The 16,165-nt window shown below is 38.4% G+C and overlaps 1 protein-coding gene across 5 annotated transcripts in view; it reads right to left on the reverse strand.

Moving 5' to 3' along the window:
- The window catches only part of TM2D1 (TM2 domain containing 1), a 141,703-nt gene that overhangs the window by 100,734 nt on the left and 24,804 nt on the right, over positions 1-16,165 (reverse strand). For 4 of the 5 annotated variants that reach the window (XM_060084188.1, XM_060084167.1, XM_060084197.1 and 1 more), the window contains exon 5: positions 1,877-1,950. In XM_060084188.1, the coding sequence (XP_059940171.1) occupies positions 1,877-1,950 (74 nt within the window). Of the gene's footprint in view, positions 1-1,419; positions 1,516-1,876; positions 1,951-16,165 lie in introns of all 5 variants that reach the window. The other variant, XR_009530610.1, reaches the window with a different exon arrangement.

Here is a 16,165-nt window from a genome sequence, read left to right on the forward strand (position 1 = left end):
AAACATTGCAACTCACTGGGGAATAATATTTAATGGCAAAAAGAAAAAAAACTGGGGATGGAGAGAATGAGTAAGGAAAGAAGAATAAACAAAAAGATGATAGACAGAATGTAAAAGGTTTATGAGAAATTGAAAAAATATATTTAGGAAAAAGATATTAACATAGTTTATGATATTTATAGTAAAAACTTATTTGGCTGAAAAAATTCTCTAAAATTAATGTAGTCAACATCACATGTTAAGTATATTAAACATGTAGAATAAGGATACATGTCTTATTTGGCTACTTTTGAAAAATGATTTGTTTTTCCCCTAATCTGAAAGCAGTCTAAAGTAGCCATCCCTATTAAAATGTCTTATTTAGGGACATTTACTGTAGAAATTCAAATATTCTAATTCTACCTCCATAATTTGTTGATGTAATAGTCTCAATTCTAGATCTTTAAGAACTATTAGTTCTGAAAAGTTTAGGTATACATGTACTAGAAAATAGTGGCTGAATCAAATAAGCTCTATAATTTGATATAAATAAAGCTACAAAGCACTAATATCACCAAAGAAAGAACCTAGTGTGAAATATTAACTAAATGGTTGGGTTTTAAAGATGTGGAATTCTGTACATCTCAAAGAATCCCAATAATACATTAAATTCCTTGGATCCTCAGAGAAACCCATTTCCAAGCATATGTGCACAAGTACCTTAGCCTCTTCATGCCTGCTTGCCTGTACCACAGTCAGAGAAGGCAGGATATTTGGTTAGGCATATGTTTATGAATGAAGACAGGAAAATTCCAACTTTAAAACCAAATATTTTCCTTGTTTAATTCTGATATCTTATTGGTCCATATGTTGCCTCCTCCTCACAGTATGGTCCCCTCCTCACAGTATGTTACCAAAAATCTAGATTTTGACTTTCTTTTAAAGCATAAGGATAACATCAAGCAGACAGAATTGAGGAGTGGAAATACTGTATGAGAAAGAAGAGCAAAACTGATGATAATCTAAATACATACTGACACATTTACTGAAGACATTAGGTGCTCCATAAATGCTTACTGAAATGCTGTTTTGTGACATTTGTTGTGATAAATTCATCTCTTTAAGAATCCTCATGAATTAACCACAACCAGTTCAGTATAATTTAATAGAAAACATCTGGTGGCACTTTTAAACGCGTAAGAAGAGCATTTCACAACCCACTGCAGCAGGAGAAAACAAGGCTAAGACAGAGAAGCAGAGATGAAGAGCAGGAGAGTCCTGAACACATCATTTGATTATATGAATTGGGTCTTGCCTGAGACCAGCCCCTCTCCTAGATTTTCCACAGAGAGCCCAGAAATTCCTTTTCTCTTTTTGGCTTAAGCTAGCTGCATTTCAGTTTCTACAATTTGCAACCAAGAGAACGCTAGTATAGAATACCTGTCCAATGCAAAAAAAATCTTGTTTCTGCCTCCACATGTTCATATGTAAATATCAGATTCCCATCAGTATCCTATTATAGTAATTGACAATGTGCTGTAACAGGAAAAGAAACAATAAGCTTGAAATATAACCTCAATCCCACTTAGAGATTCATAATACAAACTATAAAGACTCTGAGAAGTCCTCCAGTAAAGAAATCTCTATAACTCAGCTGAACTCACATTTACAAATCATATTAGAGCACAGAATCCTTGTTAATGAAGTTCATATGTCTTTTAGAACTGCTAATTGGCAGAGGTTGGGAAATGCAACTTGAAAACATGGCCATGATCCTTTAGATCTAGCATCTGAAGAAAAACTGAAAAAGCATTCCTAACTGCTTTCTAACATATATATCACAGAACACAAATTTGAATGTAAAAGTAGTTCATCTTCTAGATTGAAACTAACTTACCTGCATTGAAATAAGAATGAAATCAATTAGGCTCCCAATTCCACAAAATCCTACAGTGCAAAACTTTAACAAACCTAGAAAAGAAGGTAAAGTCATTTACAACCTGGAAAGTTTTATAAATATTCATAAACTTTTCCGTTTCCCAATAAACCATTATATATAACACAAAAGCTTTGTATCGACAATATAAAATTAACACTTTAAAAAAATCAAATCTTCACCTAAAAATATGAGAAAAGTTTAAAGGGCCCTCTACATAGAAAAGCAAAAAAAAAAAAATTAATTCACTTAAATAAATAATAAGAACTGAAATAAAAACTCAATCTAATCTTACAAAACTTCTTAAGAGAAAAGTTTTCTAATCTTACAAAACTTCTAAGAAAATAAATCTTTAAATCTCATTACACCAGAGTTACAGAACATCTTTTAGTCTTAAAATCCTTATTTATTTATTTAGACTTAATACATTATGGATCCAAATTTTAATATGCATTTACAGTAGAAAGTTCAAATAAATAGACTGTCAAGACACAGAAAAAATAATCAGAAAAGAACACTGATCTTGTAGTTAAATAGCAAAATTCTATTAGTAACCCAATTATCTTGAAGTTATCCTACACTGTACTTTTTTCCTAAGCATCTTATATTTTTTATTAGCCCAATAGTCAAAATCAACAATTCTGTGAGCTATACACACCTCTGTCCTTGGTTCCAACCTTAAAGCTAACATACTAAAATAGATGATAATAGAGCATAGAATCTAGGACATATACAATGATATAACACAAAAAATATAATGATGAAATTAGAAGAGGCAGATTGGGGGTGGGGGTGGGATGAGTAATCTCTCTTCTATATTTAAACTTGAGTTGCTTTCCAGATATCCCATTTGAGATATAAAAATGGTATGAAGCAAGACTCTTCGTGAAAGGGTAGTTCTAAACATCAACTACAAATATATACCAGCTAAAATTGTAAGACTGGATGAGATCACCTCTTACACACATTTGGAAATACATAAAAAAGACTGAAATATGTAGGTAAATTAGACGATTTCCACCCCCACCCCCCTTATTAGTAATAGATATACAGTAGAACAATGTTGTAAGTACTGCAGTAACACATGTTGGAAATGATTTTAAAACTTAAAATATAGATACTATATAAAATTATGCACTAGGGGGCTTCCCTGGTGGCGCAGTGGTTGAGAGTCCGCCTGCCGATGCAGGGGACACAGGTTCGTGCCCCGGTCTCGGAGGATCCCGCATGACGCGGAGCGGCTGGGCCCGTGAGCCATGGCTGCTGAGCCTGCGCGTCCAGAGCCTGTGCTCCGCAATGAGAGAGGCCACAGCAGTGAGAGGCCCGCGTACCGCAAAAAAAAAAAACAAATTATGCACTTAGTTTTCTTCAGAATACTTATTACCTACCTAATATTTTATATTGTTTACTATCTGTCTCATGGAAGCCCTGTTACGGGAGTCTTTTATATGTCTTGCTCAATTCTGTGTCCTTATTACCTACAACATTGCCTGGCACATGGTAGATGCTCAATATTTGTTGTATGAATAGATACATTTTCTCAGCTTTTCTGTCTCCTAAAGACCCCTAACTTTTAATCCACTATCTTACATAACAACTCCTTTAATTATTTTTTCCATTCATTGCATTTTACTATAGTTGCCCAAGGAACTTTATCCACTCACTCAGTGTATGTACTATATCCATTCACTCACTTATTTTATTTCTGAAATGTATCCCTCTTCACAGAGCATTTTGGAAATACCACAGAGTTTCCCTTCCTTCAACTTGTTTACAAAAAGAACATTAAGAATGGTCAAGAAAAGTTTGTCTTTAATGAACTGCTACTCTATGAAAAAAATGTAACCATGTCAGAGCCTTTGCCCTTGTCATCCCATCTTCCAGTGATGTTCTTCCTGTAGCTCTTCTCATCTCAGGCTACTTCCTCAGAGAAGTCTTTGTAACCCAGCATGCTGCTCCCTGCAGCAGCCCCAGCACTGTATCACATCTCCCCTATTTATTTCCGTCATGGTGCTGATCAGAAATCATTCATTGGTTTGTTCATTCATTCTCTTTTTTCCTATGCCATGTAAACTCCTAAAGGCAGGGTTCTTATCTTATTCAAGTCAATTCCTGGAACAGTACGTGACAGAAAGTAAGAGTTTAATAAATATCTGCTGTATGACTATCAAAAAATTAGAAACAATCTAAGTATCTAACAGGGAGAAATTATCTCAAAAAATTAAGATACACCTAACAATAGGAGAAAATACTATGCAGTCATTTTAAAACAATGATATAGAAGTATATTTATTGGCAAAGTAATGTGATAACACACAAAACAGAGAAAGATAGCGAGTCAATTAAAGTCTAGATATTCTGTTGCTGAACCCCTTCTGTAAGGATGTTTCAGAAGATTGAACATGACAGGTTCCTATTCAGATAAAATATTAGATAAATTAGATAAATATTAGATAAAATGTTAGATACATGTATTCGGAACTTTGGTAAATTTTACCTACTCCTGGAGTAACACATTTAAGAAACTATAGAAAAGGTCCAAGATGATATTTAAGCATTTAAAGAATCCGCAAACTAATCAATGACGGAAAGCAGGTGAGTGCTTGCTTGGGAAAAAGCAGGACAAGGAGGGCCAAGGGGCAGGGATTATAAATAGGCATGAGGACACTTTGGGGAGTGACAGATATGGTCATTATCTTGATCATGGTGGTTGTTTCACAGGTGTATACATGTCTAACTTATAAAACTGTACATTTTAAATATGTGCACTTTAAGAGATAATGATTCAAAGTAAAAACTTAGAATAGTACATGGTACATGGCAAACATATCATAAATGTTGGCCCAGCTGCTACTTGTGCTACCACTATTTCTACTATATTATAATTATTATTATAATTGAGAAATTTATACAGCATAAATCCACATCATTTACAGTAGCATCATCTAACCTAGCCTCGCCTCTTGCAAATTCCTTCTGTCTGTGTTACAAACTACCCGAAGTTCTCTCCCAATGGGCTGTGCTCTCACACCTGCATTTGTGTGTGCTATGCTGTCCCCTGCCTTGCCTCCTCCACTGCCCCCACTATTCCCAATCATCTAGCTAACTCTTAATAGTCTTTTTTAAAACTTCTGGAAAGTTTTCTCTAATGCTCCCAGGATGAATTTAATACCATCCCTAGATGCTCCCTAGCACCCTGCCCTTAACTTCCAGCAGAGCACATATCCCATGGTATGATTTATTATATATTTATTTGTCTGACTTCCCCTATATCCTTCCTTCCACAAGCAACTTGAAGTCAGGGCTGTGTCATTTCTGTGCCTAGTCAATATGGATAATGAAGGAATAAAATATATCAATAGTAAATTATCTTATTTGTAAACAAACACTGATCAACTTGAAAAACACAAAGTAGCATACATTCTAAACAGCATTTATTAAAACTGAAAATGAGCAGAACCCTGTGGGGCCCCTGGGCACAGAAGTCTTTCTGTCCTCCGTTTTCTGGTTTGTAGGGAAGAGGATCCAGCCTCCATGACCTTCTCTGAGATCCAAAGGGCAGACTCAAACAGTTGCTAATCAAGGGAGGAGCAGCCAAGAAACTACCTGAGGCCAGGAACCAGAGAAGCTCATCAAGATTACCTGAGACCATGGGGCTTCTCGGGTGCGCAGTGGTTGAGAGTCCGCCTGCTGATGCAGGGGATGTGGGTTCGTGCCCCAGTCCGGGAAGATCCCACATGCCGTGGGAAGAACCCACATGCCACGGAGAAGCTGGGCCCGTGAGCCATGGCCGCTGAGCCTGTGCGTCTGGAGCCTGTGCTCCGCAACGGGAGAGGCCACGGCAGTGGGGGGCCCGCATACCACACACACACACACAAATTACCTGAAACCAGATTAGAGAAGTGCAGGCCCTGTACACATGCTAATCTTGTCAGCAACCCCACCCTTGAACTACTGCTATAAAACACCTCATCAAATCCTCCTGGGTTGGGACACATAGTTTTTTTTTTTTTTTTTTTTTTTTTTTTGCGGTATGCGGGCCTCTCACTGTTGTGGCCTCCCCCGTTGCGGAGCACAGGCTCCGGACGCGCAGGCTCCGGACGCGCAGGCTCAGCGGCCATGGCTCACGGGCCCAGCCGCTCCGCGGCATATGGGATCCTCCCAGACCGGGGCACGAACCCGTATCCCCTGCATCGGCAGGCGGACTCTCAACCACTTGCGCCACCAGGGAGGCCCGGGACACATAGTTTTTGAGGGCAGAAGCCCGCTGTGTCCATCCCCCTTTGGCTGACAAAGCAATAAAGCTAATCTTTTCTACTTCACCCAAAACTCTGTCTCCGAGATTCAACTCGGCACTGGTGCACAGAGGCCAAGCTTTTGGCAAAAACCAGTGCAAACCGTTACTCTTACAGATTTCATTATTTTGAGCACCAATACCAGTTTTTAAAAGATGGGGAGGTATTACTGAACTACCAAAAGTAGATTGACTTTTTTTTCCAAGTAAAAATTTGTTAGGTCTCTTTGTACAGACCCTATTTACTTAACTTATTGTGGAAAGAAATATTATATTTAGATTTTAGAGATTGTTTTGAAATTCCAATTAACAATGTTTCCAATCAAGAAGGATCCATTTTTATCTTGAACCATTACTATTGTAGACATATTCTTCCAAAAAGATTCTGCTGCCAGATGACATTAATAAAGCTCATATTTTTAGTGTACTTTATTTATACTTCAGTAACTTAAACTTTGCATTTAAAAGTACACAAACTCAGGGCTTCCCTGGTGGCGCAGTGGTTGACAGTCCGCCTGCCAATGCAGGGGACACGGGTTTGTGCCCCGGTCCGGGAAGATCACACGTGCCGCAGAGCGGCTAGGCCCGTGAGCCATGGCCGCTGGGCCTACGCGTCTGGAGCCTGTGCTCTGCAACGGGAGAGGCCGCAACAGTGAGAGGCCCATGTACCGCAAAAAAAAGTGACAGATGTTAACATGGTTAAAAACACAAAGATGGAATATTAGAAAAATAAGGCTTCATGGTGAAAGAAGGCTTCCAGCTAAAGCAGCACTGGTATAATGAGAATAAGTCAATTAAAGGAAATAAAGCTATACATAAAGTAATAGTTCTGGGCTAAAAAGAAATTTGAAATACCTACAAAGAAAATTTTTCTTAAAGGAATGTTTGGATCTTATCAAATTTAATTTAATCTCACCCTCAGCACATTTCCCTTACTTAATCCTAAAGTAAAATTTATATAATGAAGTATCACATTCAACACTAAATTACTTAAAAAGAAACCTATTGTATAGCATAGGGAACTATATTCAATATCTTGTAATAACCTATAATGGAAAAGAATCTTTAAAAGAAAAAAATACATATATATGTACATATACATATATATGACTGAATCACGTTGCTGTACATCTGAAACATTGTAAATCAACTATACTTCAGTTTAAAAAAAAGAAAAAAAAGAAATTACTTAAGAGCAAGCTTCATCATATCTGCATTATTTATTTGGTTCTTATAAAATTCCAGTGATCATAAATGGTACTGAGAAAGTATTTTAAAAAGCTATCTATAAAGTGGCGATGTCAAGATGGCATACTAGGAGGATGCGGAATTTGCGCCTCCTCACAACTAGGGCACCTACCAGGCACCGGTGGGGGACCATGGAAACCTAAGAGGACTGGAGGAACCCCAGTGACCAGATTGGGGTTCTGTTTTACCTTGTTGATTCACTGTTGTTGATTCTTTTATATTTTTATTTTTCATAATAAATGTTTTATTTTTCTAATTTTATTTTATTCTTTATACTTTGTTATTGTTCTCTCTTTTTGGCTTATTTCCCCACCCCACCCTTTTTTTTTCTTTCTTTTTCTGTTGTGCTTTTATTTTACGTTGTTGCAGTTGTTTCAATTACAGTTTTATTTTTGCTATTATATGTTTTATCTTTCTAATTTTATTTTGTTTTTTATTCTTTGATATAATACTGCTCCTTTTATTTTTTCTTTTTCATTTATTTATTTTTTTAACCTTGCCACGAAGCTTGCGGGATCTTGGTTCCCAGGCTGGAGGTCAGGCCTAAGCTCCTGTGGTGGGAGCTCTGAGTCCAAATTGCTGGAATAACAATCTCAGACCCAAGAGAATATCAACTGGAGTGAGGACTACTGGAGGTCCTCACCTCAGCAACAAGACCTGGCTCTATCCAACTGCCTGCAAGCTCCAGTGCTGTATGTCTCAGGCCACAAAACCACTAAGACAGGAATACAGCACCACCCATCAAAAAAAAAAAAAAATGACAAAAAATATGTCACAGACGAAGAAGCAAGGCAAAAACCTACAAGACCAAATAAATGAAGACAAAATAGGCAATCTACCTGGAAAAGAATTCAGAATAATGACAGTAAAGATGGGCCAAAATCTCAGAAACAGAATGGAGAAAATAAAAGAAACATTTAACAAGGATCTAGAAGAACTAAAGAGCAAACAAACAATGATGAACAACACAATTACTGAAATTAAAAATGCTCAAGAAAGAATCAATAACAGAATAACTGAGGCAGAAGAACGGAAAAGTGAGCTGGGAGATAAAATAATGGAAATCACTGCCAGGGAGCAGAATGAAGAAAAAAGAATGAAAAGAATTGAGGACAGTCTCAGAGACCTCTGGGACAACATTAAATGCAACAACATTAGACTTATAGGGGTCCCAGAAGAAGAAGAGGAAAAGGGTCTGAGAAAATATTTGAAGAGATTATAGTCGAAAACTTCCCTAACATGGGAAAGGGAATAGCCACCCAAGTCCAGGAAGCGCAGTGAGTCCCATACAGGATAAACCCAAGGAGAAACACGTTGAGACACATAGTAATCAAATTGGCAAAAATTAAACACAAAGAAAAATTATTGAAAGCAGCAAGGGAAAAATGACAGATAACATACAAGGGAGCTCCCATAAGGTTAAGAGCTGATTTCTCAGCAGTAACTCTACAAGCCAGAAGGGAGCGGCATGATATACTTAAAGTGATGAAAGGGAAGAACCTACAACCAAGATTACTCTACCCCGCAAGGATCTCATTCAGATTCAATGGAGAAATCAAAAGTTTTACAGACAAGCAAAAGCTAAGAGAATTCAGCACCACCAAACCAGCTCTACAACAAATGCTAAAGGAACTTCTCTAAGTGGGAAACACAAGAGAAGAAAAGGACCTACCCAAAAACCCCCAAAACAATTAAGAAAATGGTCACAGGAACATAAATATCAATAATTACCTTCAACAGGAATGGATTAAATGCTCCAACCAAAAGACACAGGCTTGCTGAATGGATACAAAAACAAGACCCATATATATGCTGTCTACAAGAGACCCACTTCAGGGCTTCCATGGTGGCGCAGTGGTTGAGAGTCCGCCTGCCGATGCAGGGGACACGGGTTCGTGCCCCTATCCCGGAAGATCCCACATGCCGCGGAGCGGCTGGGCCCGCGAGCCATGGCCGCGGAGCCTGTGTGTCCGGAGCCTGTGCTCCGCAACGGGAGAGGCCACAGCAGTGAGAGGCCCGCGTACAGCAAAAAAAAAAAAAAAGAGAGACCCACTTCAGACCTACGGACACATACAGACTGAAAGTGAGGGGATGGAAAGAGATATTCCACGCAAATGGAAATCAAAGAAAGCTGGAGTAGCAAGTCTCATATCAGACAAAATAGACTTTAAAATAAAGACTATTACAAGAGACAAAGAAGGACACTACATAATGATCAAGAAGTCAATCCAAGAAGATATAACAATTGTAAATATTTATGCACCCAACATAGGAGCACCTCAATACATAAGACAAATGCTAACAGGCATAAAACAGAAAATCGACACTAACAATCATAGTAGGGGACTTTAACACCACATTTACACCAATGGACAGATCATCCAAAATGAAAATAAATAAGGAAACACAAGCTTTAAATGACACATTAAACAGATAGACTTAATTGATATTTATAGGACATTCCATCCAAAAACAACAGAATACACATTCTTCTCAAGTGCTCATGGAACATTCTCCAGGATAGACCATACCTTGGGCCACAAATCAAGCCTCAGTAAATTTAAGAAAATTGAAATCGTATCAAGTATCTTTTCTGACCACAGTGCTGTGAGACTAGATATCAATCACAGGAAAAAAACTATGAGAAATACAAACAAATGGAGGATAAACAACATGCTACTAAATAACCAAGAGATCACTGAAGAAATCAAATAGGAAATCAAAGAAATACCTAGAAACAAATGACAATGAAAACACAATGACCCAAAACCTATGGGATGCAGCAAAAGCAGTTCTAAGAGGGAAGTTTATAGCAATACAGTCCTACCTCAAGAAAGAAGAAACATCTCAAATAAACAACATAACCTTACACCTAAAGCAATTAGGGAAAGAAGAACAAAAAAGCTCCAAAGTTAGCAGAAGGAAAGAAATCATAAGGATCAGATCAGAAATAAATGAAAAGGAAATGAAGGAAACAGTAGCAAAGGTCAATAAAACTAAAAGCTATTTCTTTGAGAAGATAAACAAAAATGATAAACCATTAGCCAGACTCATAAATAAAAAAGGGAGAAGACAAATCAATGGAAGTAGAAATGAAAATGGAGAAGTAACAACTGACACTGCAGAAACACAAAGGACCATGAGAGATTACTGCAAGCAACTATATGCCAATAAAATGGACAACCTGGAAGAAATGGACAAATTCTTAGAAAAGCACAACCTTCCGAGACTGAACCAGGAAGAAACAGAAAATAAAAACAGACCAGTCACAAGCATGGAAATTGAAACTGTGATTAAAAAGCTTCCAACAGGGCTTCCCTGGTGGCGCAGTGGTTGAGAGTCTGCCTGCCGATGCAGGGGACACGGGTTCATGCCCCGGTCTGGGAAGATCCCACATGCCGCGGAGCGGCTGGGCCCGTGAGCCATTGTCGCTGAGCCTGCGTGTCCGGAGCCTGTGCTCCGCAACGGGAGAGGTCACAGCAGTGAGAGGCCTGTGTACCGCAGAAAAACAAAAAAAAAAAAAACAAAAACAAACAAACAAACAAAAGCTTCCAACAAACAAAAGCCCAGGACCAGATAGCTTAACAGGTGAATTTTATCAAACATTTAGAGAAGAGCTAACACCTACCCTTCTCAAACTCTTCCAATATAGCAGAGGGAGGAACACTCCCAAACTCATTCTACGAGGCCACCATCACCCTGATACCAAAACCAGACAAAGATGTCACAAAAAAAGAAAACTACAGGCCACTATCTCTGATGAACACAGATGTAAAAATCCTCAACAAAATACTAGCAAACAGAATCCAACAGCACATTAAAAGGATCCTATACCACGATCAAGTGGGGTTTATCTCAGGAATGCAAGGATTCTTCAGTATATGCAAGTCAATCAATGTGATACACCATGTTAAGAAACTGGATGATAAAAACCATATGATAATCTCAATAGATGTAGAAAATGCTTTTGACAAAATTCAAAACTCATTTATGATAAAAACTCTCCAGAAAGTAGGCATAAAGGGAACCTACCTCAACATTAATAAAGGCCATATATGACAAACCCACAGCCAACATCAATCTCAATGGTGAAAAACTGAAACAGTTTACTCTAAGATCAGGAACAAGACAAGGTTGCCCACTCTCACCACTATTATTCAACATAATTTTGGAAGTTTCAGCCACAGCAATCAGAGAAGAAAAAGAACTAAAAGGAATCCAAATCAGAAAAGAAGAAGTAAAACTGTCACTTTGCATATGACATGATACTATACATAGAGAATCCTAAAGATGCTACCAGAAAACTACTAGAGCTAATCAATGAATTTGGTAGAGCAGCAGGATACAAAATTAATGCACAGAAATCTGTTGCATTCCTATACACTAATGATGAAAAATCTGAAAGAGAAATTAAGGAAACACTCCCATTTACCTGTACAACAAAAAGAATAAAATACCTAGGAATAAATCTACCTAGGGAGACAAAAGACCAGTATGCAGAAAACTATAAGACATTGATGAAAGAGATTAAAGATGATACAAATATATGGAGAGATGTACCATGTTCTTGTATTTAAGAATCAACATTGTGAAAATGACTCTACTACCCAACGCAGTCTACACATTCAATGCAATCCCCATCAAACTACCAATGGCATTTTTCACAGAACTAGAACAAAAAATTGCACAATTTGTATGGAAACACAACAGAACCCGAATAGCCAAAGGAATCTTGAGAAAGAAAAATGGAGCTGGAGGAATCAGGCTTCCTGACTTCAGACTATACTACAAAGCTACAGTAATCAAGACAGTATGGTACTGGCACAAAAACAGAAATATAGATCAATGGAACAGGATAGAAAGCCCAGAGATAAACCCACACACATATGGTCACCTTATCTTTGATAAAGGAGGCAAGAATATACAATGGAGAAAAGACAGCCCCTTCAATAAGTAGTGCTGGGAAAACTGGACAGCTACATGTAAAAAAATGGAACTAGAACACTTCCTTACACCATACACAAAAATAAACTCAAAATGGATTAAAGACCTAAATGTAAGGCCAGACACTATAAAACTCTTAGAGGAAAACCTAGGTAGAACACTCTATGACATAAATCACAGCAAGATATATATATATATTTTGTTTGTTTGTTTGTTTGTTTGTTTTGTTTTGTTTGTGGTACGCGGGCCTCTCACTGTTGTGGCCTCTCCCGTTGCGGAGCACAGACTCCGGACGCGCAGGCTCAGCGACAATGGCTCACGGGCCCAGCCGCTCCGCGGCATGTGGGATCTTCCCGGTTCAGGGTACGAACCCATGTCCCCTGCATTGGCAGGCAGACTCTCAACCACTGCGCCACAAGGGAAGCCCACAGCAAAATCTTTTTTGACCCACACCCTAGAGAAATGGAAATAAAAACAAAAATAAACAAATGGGACTAATGAAACTTAAAAGCTTTTGCACAGCAAAGGAAACCATAAACAAGACGAAAAGACAACCCTCAGAATTGGAGAAAATATTTGCAAACAATGTAACTGACAAAGGATTAATCTCCAAAATATATAAGCAGCTCATGCAGCTCAATATGAAAAAAACAAACAACCCAATGCAAAAATGGGCAGAAGACCTCAACAGACATTTCTCCAAAGAAGATATACAGATTGCCAACAAACACATGAAAAGATGATCGACATCACTAATCATTAGAGAAATGCAAATCAAAACTACAATGAGGGGGGCTTCCCTGGTGGCGCAGTGGTTGAGAGTCCGCCTGCCGATGCAGGGGACACGGGTTCGTGCCCCGGTCTGGGAAGATCCCACATGCTGAGGAGCGGCTGGGCCCGTTAGCCATGGCCGCTGAGCCTGCGTGTCTGGAGCCTGTGCTCCGCAATGGGAGAGGCCACAACAGTGAGAGGCTTGCGTACCTCCAAAAAAAAAAAAAAAAAAAAAAACTACAATGAGGTATCACCTCACAGTGGTCAGAATGGCCATCACACAAAAATCTACAAACAATAAATGCTGGAGAGGGTGTGGAGAAAAAGGAACCCTCTTGCGCTGTTGGTGGGAATTTAAATTGATACAGCCACTATGAAGAACAGTATGGTGGTTCCTTAAAAAACTAAAAATAGAACTACCATATGACCCAGCAATCCCACTACTGGGCACATGCCCTGAGAAAACCATAATTCAAAAAGAGACATGTGCCACAGTGTTCACTGTAGCAGTATTTACAATAGCCAGGACATGGAAGCAACCTAAGTGTCCATTGACAGAAGAATGGATAAAAATGTGGCACATATATACAATGGAAAATTACTCAAGCATAAAAAGAAAAGAAATTGAGGTATTTGTAGTGAGGTGGAAGGACCTAGAGTCTGTCACACAGAGTGAGTTAAGTCAGAAAGAGAAAAACAAATACTATATGCTAACACATATATATGCAATCTAAAAAAAAAATGGTTCTGAAGAACCTAGCATTAGGACAGGAATAAAGATGCAGACATAGAGAATGGACTTGAGGACACGGGGAAGGGGAAGGGTAAGCTGGGACGAAGTGAGAGAGTAGCACTGACATATATACACTACCAAAGTAAAATAGATAGCTAGTGGGAAGCAGCTGCATAGCACACGGAGATCATCTCGGTGCTTTGTGACCACCTAGAGGGGTGGGAGAGGGAGGGTGAAAGGGAGACATAAGAGGGAGGGAATATGGGATATATGTATGCACATTGCTGATTCATTTTGTTATACAGCAGAAAGTAACACACCATTGTAAAGCAATTATACGCCAACAAAGATGTTTAAAAAAAGCTATCTATAAATATACTATCACTGCTTTTCATTACCATGAGGAAAGATTAAATAAGATTATAAGAAAAATAGTTTTAGGCTCTACCTGTAACTATTTTCATACCAGTCAACATTGCATTCCCCATTTAAGAATTTTTTTAAATGGCAGTAATCTTTTTTTTTTTTTTTTTTTTTTGCAGTATGCGGGCCTCTCACTGTTGTGGCCTCTCCCGTTGTGGAGCACAGGCTCCGGACGCGCAGGCTCAGCAGCCATGGCTCACGGGCCCAGCCGCTCCGCGGCATGTGGGATCTTCCCAGACCAGGGCACGAACCTGTGTCCCCTGCACCGGCAGGCGGACTGTCAACCACTGTGCCACCAGGGAAGCCCAGGCAGTAATCAATCTAATTGAATACCAAAATTCCTTAACCTTGGATTCTTAGTAAAAATTAAAACTTAATTAAAAACATTTAAATGTTTTAAGTTTAAAAACATGGTAATTTTACATATTAGATTAGATTAAGTTGATAAAACATCAAAATCCTTCACATTTAGATAGCTTAAATGTGAGTAAGTAGGGATAAAAATATTTGAATGCTTGAAGAGATATAAGAACTTTCAGTTAAAGATAATGTATTTGACATGTCCTCTTAACTCCTCTCACTCCAAAACCCCATTAAAAGATAGTAAAGGGATTTTTAAAGCCATAAACCCAACGGAATAAAGAGAATGGAAGAAAATTCAGAAGTAGATGAATGAGAAGTGACAGACTTAACAATCCTGAGAAAGTTGTATCTTCAGCCGACAGTCAAAAAACTTGTTGAATTAATGAACATCCAAAGGTTGTTGTAATAATAAAGTTACTTAAAGATTTTTACACTAAGAAATAAAGTCAAATGTAAAAATTACATTTGCAAATTTATAGAATCTCAGCCTCAAACTGAAAGGTTCTCTTTGACTGAAATTAATTAATAGATTGGAGTAGCAGTGGTTGGAGAAAGGGAACTCCTGGCAGGGAACTAACATTCAGGAACCAGAGTCACTATACAGAGCTTTATATGGAGCTTTATAACCTAGAGTTTTATTTTGTAGGAAAAAAAATCATAATATACCAACATAACCAACATGTTATTATGTGCTGCAATAAGTCAAAAAATTTAACTTAGACCATATGACATGACAGCTCACCTGACACACATCACAGGAAGCTAAGAAGTCACTCACTAAGCCAAATATTTAAAATATATTTACTATTCAAAATCATCATAGAATAAACTGTTCAAAGAAATAGTATTTCTCCTTCCCTCAGGCCAGGACTACTGCATCCATCTCTTTTTAGCTTCCTCTGCCACCAGTCTTTCTCCGTTCTAAGCCATTTCCCACAATTTCTCCAGTATCATCTTCCTGAAATATAAACCCGACCATGACACTCCTCTGATTAAAAACTTTTATGCCTTCTGATGTTTAAAGGGTAAAATCCAAACTCCAGAACAAGACACTCAAAGCCCCCCCTTTTTTTTTGGCCACACTGCACGGCTTGTGGGATCTTAGTTCCCCGACCAGGGATCGAACCTGGGCCCACAACACTGAAATCGCCGAGTCCTAACCACTAGACTGCCAGGGAATTCTTTCTCAAAGCCTTTTATAATCTGACCACAGGCTACCTCTGCAATCACTTTTCATGTTCTGCCACCTTTCTTCCTACACCATAGGCTAAATTATCCACCATTTTCTCAACACTGCACATATGCTCTTTCACACCCTATGCTTTTGCACATGCTGTTCCCTGTAATGCCCTAAATCTCTAATCTGTTCATCCTTAAAAACCTAGTGCAAATGTCCCCTCATCCAACAAGTTTTCCCTCACATCCTAAGGCTGACTAAATCAGTCTTTTTTCTCTGCTCTCATAGCACTTTACT

The sequence above is a fragment of the Mesoplodon densirostris genome, chromosome 2, assembly GCF_025265405.1.
Source record: "Mesoplodon densirostris isolate mMesDen1 chromosome 2, mMesDen1 primary haplotype, whole genome shotgun sequence".
Taxonomy (NCBI): domain Eukaryota; kingdom Metazoa; phylum Chordata; class Mammalia; order Artiodactyla; family Ziphiidae; genus Mesoplodon; species Mesoplodon densirostris.